Source organism: Malania oleifera, chromosome 5 (genome assembly GCF_029873635.1).
Source record: "Malania oleifera isolate guangnan ecotype guangnan chromosome 5, ASM2987363v1, whole genome shotgun sequence".
Taxonomy (NCBI): Eukaryota; Viridiplantae; Streptophyta; class Magnoliopsida; order Santalales; family Ximeniaceae; genus Malania; species Malania oleifera.
In genome coordinates, this window is record NC_080421.1 from 81,204,359 (window position 1) to 81,221,170 (window position 16,812).

The 16,812-nt window shown below is 36.7% G+C and overlaps 1 protein-coding gene across 5 annotated transcripts in view; it reads left to right on the plus strand.

Moving 5' to 3' along the window:
• Positions 1–14,619, plus strand: part of LOC131156200 (probable protein phosphatase 2C 51) — a 138,909-nt gene extending 124,290 nt beyond the window's left edge. For all 5 annotated transcript variants that reach the window (XM_058109701.1, XM_058109705.1, XM_058109703.1 and 2 more), the window contains 2 exons: positions 13,903–14,027; positions 14,113–14,619. In XM_058109701.1, the coding sequence (XP_057965684.1) occupies positions 13,903–13,965 (63 nt within the window). In that variant the 3' untranslated portion in view covers positions 13,966–14,027; positions 14,113–14,619. The remainder of the gene's footprint in view (positions 1–13,902; positions 14,028–14,112) is intronic.
• The last annotated feature ends 2,193 nt before the right edge of the window (positions 14,620–16,812 follow it).

Sequence of the window (16,812 nt, forward strand, 5' to 3'; positions counted from 1 at the left end):
ACAACAATAGGAAGGCCAATATAATGACAAGTTGAATCATCAAAAGAGGGGACTAAAGACGTAGTTTTAAGATCTAGAGGAGGCTCTCCTCCTTTGATTTGTTGTCATGTGTATAGCTGCAAATGAGGATCTAACCAAGGAGAAGAATTTAATTGAAATGTTGATGTAGGAGTTCTTGGATGAGACAATAGACTAGAGATCGTGAGACTAGGCGACGAAAAAAACTCATTAAGTAATTGGAATAATATGGTGTAGGCTCAAAGAAGGTAACCTCAACATAGAAAAAAACAATGCTAATGCAAGAGTAACCCAAAAAACTACATTTGATAGCACAAGGATTCAATTTATCCACCCCTAGAGTCAATTTATGGACAAAGGACAACACCCAAATATACAAGGAAGTAGTTAGAAAAAAGGAGCATTTTGGAAGAGAATAGAATAGGGTACTTTACCATGGCATTTTGTTATGAGAGACCAAGCATTAATCATGACATCGCTCCAAAATATATTGGGGGCATTCATTTGATACAATAGAGTACGAGTGAATTCAAGGTATGCCAATTTTTCTTCTATGCAACTCAATCTTATTGTGAAGTGTGGGCACGAGATGACTGATGAATCATACATTATTTAGTTCTATAGGTAGTGAAGTACTCCATAGAATTATCACTATGAAGTATTTGGATGGATAAATTAAATTGGGTCTTTATTTAAAAAAAAAAAGTCAAAGGATATGAAATAACTTAGATCTTTCACTAAAAAAGCCAAGTGATCTTGAATATTATCATCTACAGAAGTTACAAAATATATAAAACTCAACTTGGGCACAACACAACTAGGATCCAAATATTATAATAAATTAACATGAAAGGGCTAATCGCTCGTTATTGACTAAAAAAGCAAATGGAAAACCATGGTGTTTCCCTAATTGAAAAAACTCAAGACTAAAAACTAGACACAAGGCAGGAACCAAGTGTTCTAACTTATCCAAGGGAAGATAATCAAGGCAACAATGAATTTGAAGTAGTGTAGCATTAGGGGTGGAGGGAGATAAGGGACAGAGTAGTAAAGTCGACCGACCTCATGTTCTTTGCCAATCATCTTCCAAATCTTTGAATCCTAGATGACAACATAGTGTGGAAAGCATGTTATGGAACAATTCATAGATTTTGTAATCTTGCTAAATCTCATGAGATTACAGGGAAACTTAGGAATGTATGAACTAGAAGAGAGGGAGCGAGAGATGATGGGGGGGGGGGGGGGGGGATTTACTACCCTTGTTCCCTTTAATGTAATAGTGGACTCATTAATAACGAGAACACAAGGTAAGTTTTTATATGCTGGAGGGTTGCAAAGAAGCCATATGGTTAGTAGCAACTAAATCTATAACCCATTGACTAGTGGGAGAGGTATTTGACAACATGCAAGCTATTAGATTACCTAAGGAACAAATACAATGGGAAGATAAGCTTGTCACTCCTCTAGAAGCTACATAGCTCCCAAATAGTTGATCCAGTGTGGAATCAATGGTGGCTACATTGGTGACAAAAGAGGGTTTAGTGTGATCCCAACACTACTTAATTGTACGACCCTATTTTCAACAATGGATACACTTGCTTGTGGGGCCTCTATCTTCCTCCACGGCTACTTGAAGCACCTTGAAAACTTTTGCTACTACTTGGTTGAGGGCTAGAACCACCTTGTCGAATGCAATTTTCTCAAAACTAGAGGTTATACCATGACAAGGAGTTTGGGATTGGGTGCTGGAGAGGCACAAATTATGTGAGAATAAATGTTAGCCAAGGATGGCAACTCCACACTACCAAGAATCAAGGACTGAAGTTGGGTTTCAAACCCAACTCAAAGAACTATTGTTTGATCCCTTTGCCTTTGAATTTCACGGAGATTGGATGTTATGGGTTCCACAAGGATGCAGTTCATCTCACAAAGTACTTGGTGATACTCCTGTCTCCTTGTTGTAGCCGAAAACAAGGTTTTAAATTTGGGTTTCGACTAAAATTTCGAAGCTATAGAAGTGCAAGAATTTCGATTCGCTGTCAATTTCAATTTCATTCTAAAAATGATGGAAAGTAGTTGTGAAGCATGGAATTCTTTTATGAAATTTTATATCTTATTAATAATAATGCAAGATTTAGTAGTAAAATATTAAAATAAATACTTCAATGACGTGTTGGTGGAATTTTAAGGTACATTAGTTGTAATATGATTATTATATTAAACAATACACATTCAATTTATTTAGATGAAATTCATAAACTTGTTGAATATTATCTATGATACAAATATAGATAATTTAAACATAAATGATCAAAAAAAGTGTTCTAGCTAATATCAAGTTTAACTTTTCATGTTTAAATATATGAAAGCTATTGTTCATATTCTTCTTGAAATGATCCCCATTAACAAAAGAAACAGTAATTAATAGAGAAAATTAGATTTTGATTTTGAATATGAGGGAATTTATTATATAATTAAAATTTCTACATATTTCGTTAAAATTTTGAGAGTTAGATAAATTTCGGATGATTGGTGGAAATTTCAATGGAAATGTTGTAAGATGAAAATTGATTGTCATTTTGGTTTCAAGGGCGGTGGAAGCGGAACCTTCGACAGAACTTTGACAATTTTGCAGAAACTTAAGACCATGGTTGAAAGTACTCTAGGGGAGATCATACATATGGGTATGTTACTGGAGTATCGTAGTCCCAACTTCCTTGCATAAATCCACATGCATACACATCTATGCAGTATGGGGTTCTATTGAGTTCCACAGGAGGGAAACAATCAATGTGGCTTTTTGCACATACACTTTCCCTTTGTCGTTCAACAAGTCCACAGATTTGTATAAGCCTGTCAAATAGATCTCAAGAGCCTTAAACCTGCACATAGTTTCTTTTATTCAACTTCTTTTTTGTAATATGTAGCAACAAAGTACCCTTTAGTCACATTATCTAATATTGAAGTAAAATATTCTTTTCTAACACTCTCACTCAAATTGGTGTATAAATTTCACTTACTGCAGCTCATTACAACCATTAGACAATGCAGGCTTAAATGAAGGCTTTGTGAAAACCTTGCTTAGTTGACTAGATTTCAAAGAAGTACTTATGATCTTATTCAACAAAGCATCCCTCACAAAATGACAGCCAACTTCAATGTGATTTTTCCTCTCATTAAAAACCGGATTGCTGGTGATATGAATGGTAGCTTGATTATCAAGAAACATATATATTGTTTTCGTTATCAAAAAGTCAAGTCCATCTTAACCACATAAGATCACTCACAGTATGAGCCATAGGTCATTATTCTGCTTCAGCCCTAGATCTTGCTGTAGTAGTTTGCTACTTGCCATGCTAGGTGACAAGGTTACGTCGCACAGAAGTACACTATCCAATAGTAGACCTTTCGAACATCAATAGAGTCAGCCCAATCTACATCAGGGTATTGCATGATCTTACATTTTTTATTCATTTATATATTGAACCTTTGTTGGGAGATCGCTTGAGATATTGCAAAATCCTACAAACAACATCCCATTATGGTTGTTTTGGATTTTTCATAAATTGACTCACCACCCCCACTGCGAAAGATATGTTATGTCTAAGACAGCCAAATAGATCAACTTGCCAACCAATTGCCTGTATAGACTTTTGTCTTGAAAATCCGGTTTGGCATCCCTAGACAGTTTTCATGTTAGCATCTGAGTATCAACTAGATTAGCTCCCAACAAACCTATATCACTTACCAAGTCCAGTGTATATTTTTCACTGAGATGGACTCAACCCTTTTCTACATTGTACAATCTCTGTTCCAAGAAAGTAATGTGAAGTACTCAAGTCTTGGATTTCAAATTTAGCTTCAAGGCACTACTCAAAATTTGCAATCACCTGATTTCCAATGATGGTTTCATCAACATAAACTACTAGAAGTACCATACATGTCTCCTTTTCTACATCCATTTCATGCTTCCACACAGGGTTAGCAGGGGCTGCAACATGCATGGAAAGGATAGAAATAGAGGAAATTAATGAGGCAAAAGAATGCATAGGATTAGGAAGGTGAAGAACAAAACATAATGAACAAAAGGATAGTACATGTTTGAGTACCTTGCAAGTGCGCCATGGGCAAATCCAAGTCACACTGGGGTGGAAGAACCAGAAGTTGAAACAGTGTGTTAAAGCTTGATATACGTTGTTGGCCACAACCTAATAGCTTAAGCTTTTAGGTTAAGTGGTATTCTAACATGGCATCAGAGCTGGTTATCAGGAGATCCTAGGTTCTACTCTCATTGCTTGCATTTATTATGTGATGTTTAAAAAGATATTGTATTCCCCGTGTTGGGTGTTATCTATTGTGTGTGTTTCTCTTCAAGGTGCTGTCGGGCTGCACATGCAGGGAAGTGTTAATGCTTGATATACATTTGGCCCACAACCTAATAGCTTAATGTGGTAATGATGTTTGTTCTTGCTTTTCCTTGTTCATAAACCCTTAACTATTTCACCAAGTGTGTAATTGATGGATTTGGAAGAGGAGCAAAAGACTTTTGGAGAGGGATAACAATAAAAACATGAGGATGACCACATGATGGGGATTTAAAATCATTGATGGACAAAGTATCATCCAAGGAGACACTACACTAGTGAATTAAGGTACCTTTGGAAAAAAAAATGACATTTGCACTACCATATATGCCGTGAGTGTGGGGATCCTAACATCTATAACCTTTCTCAGTTCTTGAGTGCCTTAATAGAAACATATTTAACCACACGAGGAGAGAAATTGTCCTAATTAGTATTTGGAACATGAACAAAACATGTGCCCCCAAAGGCATAAGGCAAAATAGAGACAAAATGGAGGATGCTTCTAGGGACACAATGGAGGGGGGAATTCGTCGCCCTAGAACATTGGAAGCTATCCTATTGAGTACAAAACATGTTGTAAGAAGAGCATTAGTTGAAAAGGTTTTAGGAACATGCATATGAAGGAGGAGAGACCATGCTATGTCAAGTAAATGTCTATTTTTTCTTTCAGCCACTCCATACTAAGGGTATGCAAATATGATGCTTCATGAATAATTCCTTTGGCCAAGAAAAACACTAAAGCTCATTTTGAACAAATTCAAGTGCATTATCAGATCGAAAAGTTTCAAAGCCAATGTCAAACTGAGTTTTTATTTCTTGGCAGAATTGAGTAAATACTTCCAAAAATTTGATCTAATAGGTCATAGTAAAGAACTATACACAAAGGACACAAAATATTGATGATTAGTCAAATTCTTTACTGTACATGAACCCTAAATATCTAAATGAACAAGAGAAAACAATGATTTACTACAAGACTCAATTCTAGAGGGAAAATACGTCCTAACATGTAGTACACTCAAAACAAGAAACAACCTTGAACACGGGAAAGACATGCGTTTTTTTTTTTGGTTTTTTTTAAGGGACGCATAACCCAGGTGTCCGTGCCATTGATAAAGAGAAATGCCATCTGTAGATATTTTGGAAGCGGTATGACAATAACTAAATTAACCATCGCCACCATTGAAATAATACTAGCCTTCCTTTCAAGCCCTCCACCAATCCACTTCTTCATTTGGATATCTTGAATAACATAATAAGAACAGAAGAAGGTCAAAGAACAATTATAAGATTTAGTTAATTGACTAATTGATAATAGGTTCAAGGGAAACATAAATGCATATAACACAAAGGAAAGAGGCATAGAAGGAAACAAGAGAAATACTGCCACAACTAGAAACCGATGTAACTGAACCATCTGGAAGAGTATCCTTAAAGTGTTAAGTAGTGGGTTTCACAATCTAAAATAAATTAGGATCGTGTTATGTGGGTGGAGGCACCAAAATGAATAACCTAGGGTGAAGTGGATTAATAGGCAAGAAGTCTAGCTATATTGGGGTCACAATAATATTAGATGTAGAAGAATGAGTTTGGAGTAATTGAAATATGCAGATAAGATTGTTATACACCTCTCGGGACATGGTAGATGATGTACTCAACTCCCAAGTGGAGGGAATAGCTGCACTTGAACTTTCACTAATAGAATCACCCATAGCAAGAGATTTATTGGCCGTAGTCACTTCCTTCGGACCAAGACATAACTTTTTGTTCAAATAAAAATTAAGGTGAAGCTAGGTCAGGAGCAACGAATCTCTTTATGATAAACAGATCCATTTTGCAAGTTCATTATGGAAGGTTTTCAGTGACGAAGTTGCTTTGACTACAAAACCATGTTTGTTTGTTGGAGAATCCGACTAAATGCACATTCGGTTGATTTCCCTTCCTTTAGCTACTCTGATGTGAGAATTTCCATGATGATCTTCTAGCCCTCAACACTTTCTTTGCCATTTCCACTTTCCAAACCTTATCCTCATGCTTGTCCTCATCCTCCAACACTTCCCTTACCGCAATTGGTGGTTATGCTAAACATGGCTGAATAATCATGGGAAGTAGCTTGAGGAGAAAACTGAGAACCGTCTTTGGTGATCTTTTGATTCTAGCATATGCTTCCTTCATTGATGATATGGATTCACTCAAAAAGAATTAAATTGCTGATGGGTTGAAGCTCAAAACTCAACTCAAACAAAAACTTGGCAGCCAAAAACTTTGCCCTTTGCCTCTTAATCATCTTAATGTCATAACTAGTTGGCTGATAAATGTTCAATACTTGTCACCTGTTAAAGGGGATAATTCAGGCAATTAGGCTGTAAATAATGCTGATTAGGCTGTAAATAATGCTGAAAATCTGGCAGCATTTAAGTGCTAAAAGTCGGGCAAAAACTATGTGAATCTCTTCTATATAATGAAAGCAAACCTGATGGAAAGGACATTTAGACCAAAATTAACATAGTATCAGAGCTGGTTACCAGGAGGTTCTGGGTTCTAATCTCATCGCTCGCATTTGGCAGCATTTAAGTGCTAAAAGTCGGGCAACAACTATGTGAATCTCTTCTATATAATGAAAGCAAACCTGATGGAAAGGACATTCAGACCAAAATTAACATAGTATCAAAGCTGGTTACTAGGAGGTTCTGGGTTCTAATCTCATCACTTGCATTTATTCTATGGTATTTAAAAATTTATTGTGTATTTTTCTCTCCACGTGCTGTCGGACTGCACATGCGGGGAAGTGTTAAAGCTTGATATACATTGTTGGCCCACAATCTAACAACTTAAGCTTTTAGGTAAAGTGGTAATCTAACATGGTATTAGAGCCTTTCTTTTGATTCCGTCGTTTTGGTCTTATCACTGGGTGCAATTCTCATCGCTGTTTTTTTTCTTTTTTCTCTCTTTTTCTCTCTCGGTTTCAGCAAGTTCTTGCTTTTTGGGCGTCGGCCTTCTTTGTGGTGTCCACTTTTGTGGTTTTGAGTTTTGTTTAGGGTTGCTGGAATTTTTTTTTAGTTGCACACGCTATCCTTTGCTGCAGGCTACTCATCTCAGTGTTTTTCTCATGGTGGCTGCACATCTTTGTGGCTGTCGGCAGTTTCTATGGTGATCAGCAGCTTCGACTCCTCCTAGTGTGATCGAAGAAGGTGCTGTGCTTCTTCCTCTGTTGTGTCGTTTTTCACACTGGACAGGTATTTCGAATTAGGCTTCCATGTTTGATATGGGCCTTCCGTGTTTGATCTTGTTTTTTTTTGTTTTTTTTTGTTTTTTTTTTTAATTTCTGCTAGGCTTTTGTAATCTGGTTGTGTCTGTGGACCTCTTATTATTTGGATTTGGACCTGATTTGAGTTAGGCTTGCCGTTTATTTGGTTGATTGCCTGAGCTTAATTTTTTTTATTGCCTTTCATCATCTCTATTGAAAAGACTATTGTTTGATTGACTTGAAAGAATTTCTCTACGTGAGAATTCCAATTTAAAATGTTCTTGAAAGGTAACGAATTATCAAATCTTATTGATAGTTCTACTCAAGTTCCCACCGATGAAAAGGAATTTGCACAATGGGAGGTCAAGGATGCTAAGGTGATCTCTTGGCTATTGGGGACAATTGAGTCTCATCTTGTGACCAATCTTCGCTGTTGTACTATGGCTCAAGCTATGTGAGATTATCTCCACCGTATTTACCACTAAGATCACAGTGCTCGGAAGTTCCAATTGGAGTTGGAAATTAATAATTACAGTCAAGGTAATTTACCTATTGAACAATTTTATTCTAGTTTTATTAATTTTTGGAGTGAGTATTCAGCTATTGTTCATGCTAAGGTTCCCCCTACGACACTCGCGGCTCTTCAAGCGGTTTATGCTGAGAGTCAACGCAATTAGTTTTTGATGAAACTACGACCTGAATTTGAACCTGTACGAGCTAGTTTATTGAACCGTAATCTAGTTCCTTTTTTGGATATTTGTTTAGGAGATTTATTGCGTGAAGAACAGCGGTTATCCACTCAAATGGGTATGACTTCTGAGAAGGTATCTTTTTTTGAGGCTGTGAATGTGCATATGCAGCACGAGGGAGAGAGAGGAACAAGTTGCAGTGTTTCAATTGCAAGGAGTTTGGTCATATTGCTCGTAACTGTCCTAAGAAAGTTTGTGACTAGTGTAAGAAAGAAGGCCATGTCATCAAAGACTATTGAGTTCTGCCTCAAAATTGCCAATCCCAAGCTTTTTAGGCTGCTGTTCAATCCTCTTCTTCTTCTTTTGCGCCACCCATTGTAAGCTCTGACTCGTCTGTTCTCACACCAGCAATGGTCCAACAAATGATTGTGTCTGCTTTTACGGCCTTAGGCCTGCAAGGTACAGATGATTGTTGATGGTAGTACTCTTCCAATTATTGCTGTTGGTAATTTGGGCTCTTCATTTCGCGATGTTTTTGTCTCTCTTGGATTGTCTACCAATTTGATTTCTATTGGACAATTGGTAGGTAATAACTGTGATGTTTATTTTTCTCATGGTGGTTGTCTTGTGCAAGATCAGGTGTCGAGGACAGTGATCGCGAAGGGGCCTAAAGTGGGACGTTTATTCCATTTATAGTTTTCTATTCCTAATGTTGTTTCTTTTGCTTGTACGCCTACTGCCAATAATAATGAAGTCAAGCATAAGAAATTGGATCATCCTAATTCTGTTGTCTTGGCTCATCTTATGAAACACGGTTTTTTGGGCAATAAAAATTCATTTTTCTTCTTCTCCTGTATCTTTTGATTGTGCTACTTGTCGTCTTGGTAAAAGTAAAACTTTACCTTTTCCAGCGCATGGTAGTTGTGCTTCTAATTGCTTTGAGATTGTGCATACTGATGTTTGGGGTGTAAGTCGTGTTATTTCTCATGTTTAGTATCATTATTTTGTGACGTCAATTGATGATTATAGTCGATTCACTTGGATATATTTTCTCCGCTTTAAAGCTGATGTGTTTTCTATCTTCCAAAAATTTTTTGCGTTTGTCGAGACACAGTTTAGTACTTGTATCAAAACTTTACACTCCAACTCAGGGGGGGGGGGGGGGGAGTATATGTCTCATTATTTTCAGACTTTTCTTCGGCCAAAGGGGATCATTTCCCAATGTTCTTGTCCTTGTACCCCTTAACAAAATAGAGTTGCTGAGCGTAAGAATCATCATCTCTTAGATGTCGTTCATACTTTGTTAATTAATTCTTCTGTACCTTCTAAGTTATGGGTATAAGCTTTATCTACTACTGTCTATTTGATCAATCGTTTGCCTATTACCACTCTAAATTATGATTCTCCCTATTTTCAATTAAAATGGCATATCTATTGAGTATCAATCCTTTCATACTTTTGGGTGTGTTTGTTTTGTTCATCTACCACCTGTTGAACGTCACAAGCGTGCTGCCCAGTCTGTCACGTGTGCCTTTATGGGATATAGTCCTACTCAGAAAGGATTTGTTTGTTATGATGCTCATGCAAACAAATTATGGATCTCCTGGAATGTGATTTTCTTCAAAAATCAATATTTCGTTCAGTCTCAGGTTATTTCTGATACTCCTATTACTTTTCTTCCTGCTTTTGATGATGTGTCTTCTTCTATTAAGCGATTTAAACCAGGTGTGGTGTATCATCGACATCCTCCTCCTTCTTCAACGTCCCTTCCAAACACTGATCCGTCATCTGATTCTATGGTTCCTTGGCGCTTCACCCGAGTTACACACCCACTAGATAGGTATGGTTTTCCTCATACCTCGCTTATTGTCACTCTCGACACTGTTTGTTCCTCACTCATTTACCCAGGAAGCCATGCAAGCATGCTGGCAGCAGGCCATGCAAAAAGAAATCCAAGCTCTTCAAGATAATCACACTTGGGATCTTGTGACTTGTCCCTCTGGCATCAAACCTATTGGGTGTAAATGGGTGTACTCAGTCAAGTTTCGGTCTGATGGGTCACTAGATAGATATAAGGCCTGTCTTGTGGCTGTTGGGAACCGGTTGGAGTATGGTATTGATTATGAAGAGACCTTTGCACTTGTTGTTAAAATGACTACTGTGTGGATTATCTTGGCACTCGCTACGTCGCAGGGGTGGTCTCTTTGGCAGATGGATGTGAAGAATGCTTTTCTACATGGGGATTTGAAGGAATAAATCTGTCTCCACCTCACGGCATGTTTGCTACACTTGCCTCAGAGGTTTGTTGGCTATGCCAATCCTTGTATGGACTGAAACAGGTTCCGCATACATGGTTTGATAAATTTCGCTCTACCCTGCTTGCTTTTCATTTTACTCAGAGTCGGTTTGATTCGTCTCTTTATCTTTGCAAGACTTTCTGGAGGAATTGCATTGCTTCTGGTATATGTTGATGACATTGTAATTACTGGCTCCGATACTGAGTTAATTAAGCAATTACAACAGCATCTCAAGGCCTCTTTTCACATGAAAGATCTTGGTCTCCTGCAGTACTTTCTTGGCCTTGAGGTGCACCTTACTCTGATTGGTATGTTGTTACACTAGCACAAATACACGCAGGAAGTGATTTCGTTGGCTGGTCTCCAATCGGGTAATTCTGTTCTTACTCCCTCGGAGGTAAATCTTAAGCTTCGTCAAGAGGAAGGCGAGTTTCTATAAGATCCATCCTTGTATCGGCAGCTTGCTGGGAGTTCGAACTACTTAACCATTACTTGTCTTGATATTTCTTTTGTTGTGCAACAAGTCAGTCAATTTATGCTGGCTCCCCAACATCTTCATTTAGCCGCTGTCCGCCGCATTATCCAATATCTAAAGGCCACCTCTACACGCGGAGCGGATTGTTCTTTCCTAAGGAATCTTCCTTACAGTTGGTGGGGTATAGTGATGCTGATTGGGCCGGATGTGCGGATACTCGTCACTCTGTTACTGACTAGTGCATGTTCTTAGGCAATGCAGTCTTTTCTTGGAAGACTAAGAAGCAAGATAGAGTTTCCAAGTCCTCCACTGAGTCTGAGTATCGTGCTATGTCTTCTGCATGCTCTGAGATTGCATGGCTTCGTGGATTATTGGGTGAACTTGATTTTTCTAAGCTTCATTCCACTCCTCTTCATGCTGATAATACCAGTGCTATTCAGATCGCCACTAATCCTGTCTTCCATGAGCATATGAAACATATCGAAGTCAATTGCCATTCCATACGTGAATCCTTTGACAAACGAGTGATTACTCTTCCTCACATTTCCACCGAACGTCAAACTACAGACATATTCACTAAAGCTCTTTCTCGGCACCGACATCAGCTCTTGGTTGACAAATTGATTTTTCTTGATTTACCAGCATCAATTTGAGGGGGGATGTTAATGTAGATAATTCAGGCAATTAGGCTGTAAATAATGCTGATTAGGCTGTAAATAAAGCTGAATATCTGGCAGCATTTAAGTGCTGAAATCTATATTGTGAAAGGACGAAAATCAGTTTAAATTTAGGGAGAATGGTTGGCTTTTTGTGCTAAACCCTGCACGCAAAGAAAGTAGCTTTTCCCAGGTATTATCTCAACATGCAGGGGGAACACAACAAATATACTAAAGAAACACACTGAATGCAGTTGTTATCAGCCCCACTTGAAGAGCTGAGGATAAATTGGCAAAGATGAGATCTTTGAGATAACATTTGGGGACCAAGTTGAGAAGGTATTCGTTTAGGAACTTCCCAAGCTGACCAAGATTGCAGATCCATATAAGGATGTTGACATTGATAATAGTGTTCAAGATCCCATGCGCCCCCCACATCAACTTTGTCATTCCCAGCCAATTCTCTATGACAAACAAGTCAGACCTACTTAATATTTTGTTCCTTCCTAAGAGCATTTGTCGTTCTATCACCTTGCTCACCTTTTTAGAGAATTCTAGCTTGACATTTATGGTATCTTTTTCTTTAACACTTCAAAACTTGAGGTCAAGTATTCTAGCAAGTAGAATGAAGCAGTATGGGAAGTGAGGCCCACAATCTGTTCAAGATATTTGGAATTTTTGGGATATTGAAATATTTTAGGAATTTTTTTAATTGTATTTTTTAAATATTTTACTTTTTATGTTTACTTTGGTTTTTTTTTTTTTAATAGTAGTTATTTAGTCTTGGAGTTGTGTTTTTTTTGTTAAAAATTTTGACTCATGCATGTAATGAGGTAATTTGACAAAATTTTAGTCTAGTCTACCTTTTCTTTATTTTTTCTCTATTTTTCTATTCTTCCTTTTTCTTCCCTTCTCCTCGTTTTCTCCCCGTCTGATGTGCTGCATCAATAAGTGTCTTTGAAGGTTGCAGGTCTAGCTTAGGGAACATTTTTAGTGCTGTCAGGGTTAATTTTTTCACAGCAGAGGGTTGTTGCTGGTCTCAAGAATTCATTCCTGCTAGCTGTAATTTTCTCTCTCATCTCCCTATCTCTATTCTCATTTATTCTCTTTTTGCCATACCTAGTTCTCATGTTAGCGGTCTATAAAAGTACCATGAAGTGTTTCTACATATCAGGAACTGCTGGTTCACATTGGATTTGTAGGAAAGAGAGTAAATTAAAGAAACATTTGGGGAGTGGGGACAGAAAAATATACTGGTTTGATTGTGGGCATACTGAAGTGAACATGCACCATATGTGTGTAGAGGGTTAAACCATGGAGGGGGTTCTTGAAAGGGGACACAAGTAATGGATATTCCAGAGAGCCCAGAGAGGAGAGCGAGGCAATACCTAGGAAGCTTATGTGTGAGGGGCTCTATGTGAAAGGATTCTATTTCCTAGATAGGTTCCATGAGCTAGAGGGCTTCAAAAGTTGAAGGAATTTCAGAGTCAAGGGATCAGGACTCCCCTTGTAACGAACCCTGGTTCTAGTGAACCAAGCCAAAACTCTATAGAATATCTTAAGACTAGGATTGGTAGAGAGATGTTGACACGTCTCCATGACCAAATCCCATGCACGAACAATTTGAAAATCTAGAGGCTGCAAACATTAGATGGTTAACAATTAATACATAATTGTGTGAAGTGAACCAATTTCATAATCTAGGTGGTAATTTCACGCATTTACGCAAACTGGCCATTATATTTTTAATTTCACCTCCCTTGCACCCCATGGTGTTCACATTGTACCCCCAGAAGATGGCCTCATAATATACTGTTCAATTCTGGCATGCTGTCACCATGTCCATTTGCTTGTTCTGATTTGAGATTGCTTTATGCCGTTCATTTAAGGTGTCTTTTTCCACTGGCCAATTTTGCAAGACATCTTTCTGGATGGCTACTGTCAGGTAACTGCGGCTTCTTTTGGTTCTTTGGATCCACCTGCAGCAATTCATAGACTCTTGTCTATCTCACTATTGGTTGATCCAGTTGGAGTGCTAGTTGCATTCAGATTGTGGTTCATTTATTTGGCATGCTATGTAATTCTTTCATTTGCATGTGTACAAATTATGTTTATTCATTAGTTATTGTTTGATGTATGCTTGTTCAATTGTGTAGGATGATCGATTAAGCGTTGACGATGCTCTGCGGCATCCCTATTTCCAGCATCCTAAAAGATGAGCAAGTGAAGAAAAAAAAAAACATCCTTTCTTCCTTTCGCATGGGTCCTTTGCGCTTGGAAGGTACATATTCCACACTTGTTTTTGCCAAATATGCAAAGACATGCATTGCAATTGATAACACGATGCTTTCCCTCTTCTTTCCCAGTTGCAGGATCAACTTCTCATTCTGCCAACCTTCAAATTATTTGTCATCTCATGAGTGGGATTCAGAAAAGCAAACGAGTGAACTTCACAAGGAACCATTTTTAAAAGCAAGGATCGTTAATTCGCTGGTGATGTACAGAAAATGCCGCAATTTGTTAAGTCTGGATGGGGACTGGTGAATGGCAGCCATTTTTCAACTGCATCATCAAATGTCTCTGCTGCATCTTCTGTTGTACAGGCGGGTGATTTCCACTGTCGTAAATGAAAAAAAAAACCAGTAAATTATAACCCTTACACGTAAACAAATTCAATACCGTCGAGTTATCTTCTGCGTCTAAGATCTCATTGTGCATTGTTAAGATATTATTCAGAAGCTCTGTTGAATATGCTTCGTCCTTGCAACATGTAAATTTTGCTGCGACACTCCTCCCTTCCTCTCTAATGCTATTTTACGCATATTCAGCAATTAATTATCAATGAAAAATAACTTAAAATTCAGATTAAGAAATTGTTTCAATTATGTTTTAAATATAATTCAAAAATTCAAATTTGTTTAGCTTTCAGCACTTTTGATAGTTAATTCTATCAAATGTCTCTTCCAAGCTTTCGTAAAATCCAATCTTACTACCACATAAAATTCAGCAGGAGTGCTCCTATGGCTGGGATACGTCGCTTGAAAAAGTCAATTTTGTATAGAATTTTATTTAGCTCTCGTTGGTGCTGTAAAGATACATCTATGCCTTGAGATAGACTCAGCTTGTAATCTCAAATGGTCGATCTTATACGCAAAACTATTTGTCAATCTATCTTATTGATCCTAACTTAGAATTTCTTATCATTAGATTGGATATCATAATGGGAGACTCAGCATTGTTTGACCATGTGCCTTGTCTCCCTCAATGTAAACAAGATATCCAAATCATTTATTAATGGTCTAGGTTATGGCGGCAGTGTCGCCATTAAAAAAAAATAAAATCCCAACCTACATGTCTATTGGCTTAGGAAGAGTAATTAAGTTTTAAAATTTGGATATTTGTAGACCCTTTATATTATCCAGATAATTTAAGGAACTTGGCTTTAATTTTATTTCCCTTTTTCTACCCATGGGCACAACATTTTGGCTCACGTGTTAGTGTTTGCATTGGGTCTAATCATTAAAAATTACGCAAATATGCAAGCCCATTGTCAAATTGCATGTATTTAATCTTGATTTATGAAAATCTGGCTGGTTCATCCAGATTTGGTTTAGAATGTTTAAATGATTATACGATTTTACATTACCTTTTAAAAAATGATTATTAATCAAATTGCATGTATTTAATCTTGATTTATGATTTTACCTTTTATGATTTTTCTTTTTTCTTTTTTCTTTTTTACTTTTTTAAAATTAGAAGGATAAATTTGTTATTTTATGCATACAATAAATAAACGTAGAAAGTTAATTAAATTTTTCAAAAATCATAAACGTCTTTTTCTTAAAATTAAGTTTTATTGACTAAGTTAAAAAATATTTTTTTTAAAAGACAAAATTTATAAAATGTAATTTATTCTATGTGAAAATTTAAATTAATAAATGATTCTTCCCTTCAATTATTTAATTAATTATTATTATAATAAATAAATAAATAAGGAGAACAAAAAAAATTTTATATGCATATACATTTACATTTGTAAACTCCAATTAGAAAAAAAGATTAAATGACATTCCTAAAATGTCTCACATGCAAACTCTTATGCATTTATTGATTCATAATCATTCTTTGAAAAGGTAATGCAAAATCATTTAATCATTTAAACATTTCAAAATAAATCTCGCTGGATGAACCAGCGAGATTTGCCACGCGTCCAAAGTTGCCTTATTCATGCAGCTACTTGATCAAGCGAGATTTATTTAAATCTAACTGAAACAAGTAGCGAGATTTCGTCAGAGTTATTTCAGGAAATATTTTTCTAAAAAAGGTATTATTTAATATATTTTTTTTAACAAAAAAAAAAGATAAATTGGGAAAAAACTGAGTTAGGGTTTTGGATTGGGAGCAGATCGACGAGGGCTCGAGACAGTGGGGATTTTTTACTTTTATGTTTTAAATTCATACACACACGTCACATATATATTAAATATGTATACATGTATGTGTATATATATGGTTAATTCAATTAACCAAAAAAATACCTTTATGTGAAACCGAACACCAACTTTTTTGAAATTCCAAATTGAGCTTGCAAATTTAAAATTATCACCAAACCGATTTAACCGAACTTTTTTAGTTTGGTTGGCTAATTCAGTTTTCACTGAATATTGCTTAGGCCTACTCTCTTATTACCAATCCTTTATTTCTTTGTGAGTAATTTTTTATTCATGGATAGTCATTTTACTATCACTAATTCTACAACGTTTATTAGCTATTGAATAGGAGCCAATGTACATTTAGAGAGAGAGAGATAGAGAGAGAGAGGATACGAAAGGATGCACTACAATTATAGGAGCATGACTATATTGAAATTCTATTACACAAGACTACGAGGTTTTTTTTTGTTTTTTTATCACATAAAGTTACATTATTGGTTGTTCGTTCTTTCTTCCTTGGTTTATGTCCTTGGCCTCTCCTTTGTCATTCTCTAGCTGTAGAATTGATATTAGAGGAAATGTTCTCAATGCTTCCAATGGGCATGAATACATCATCATAGCCATCAATTATTT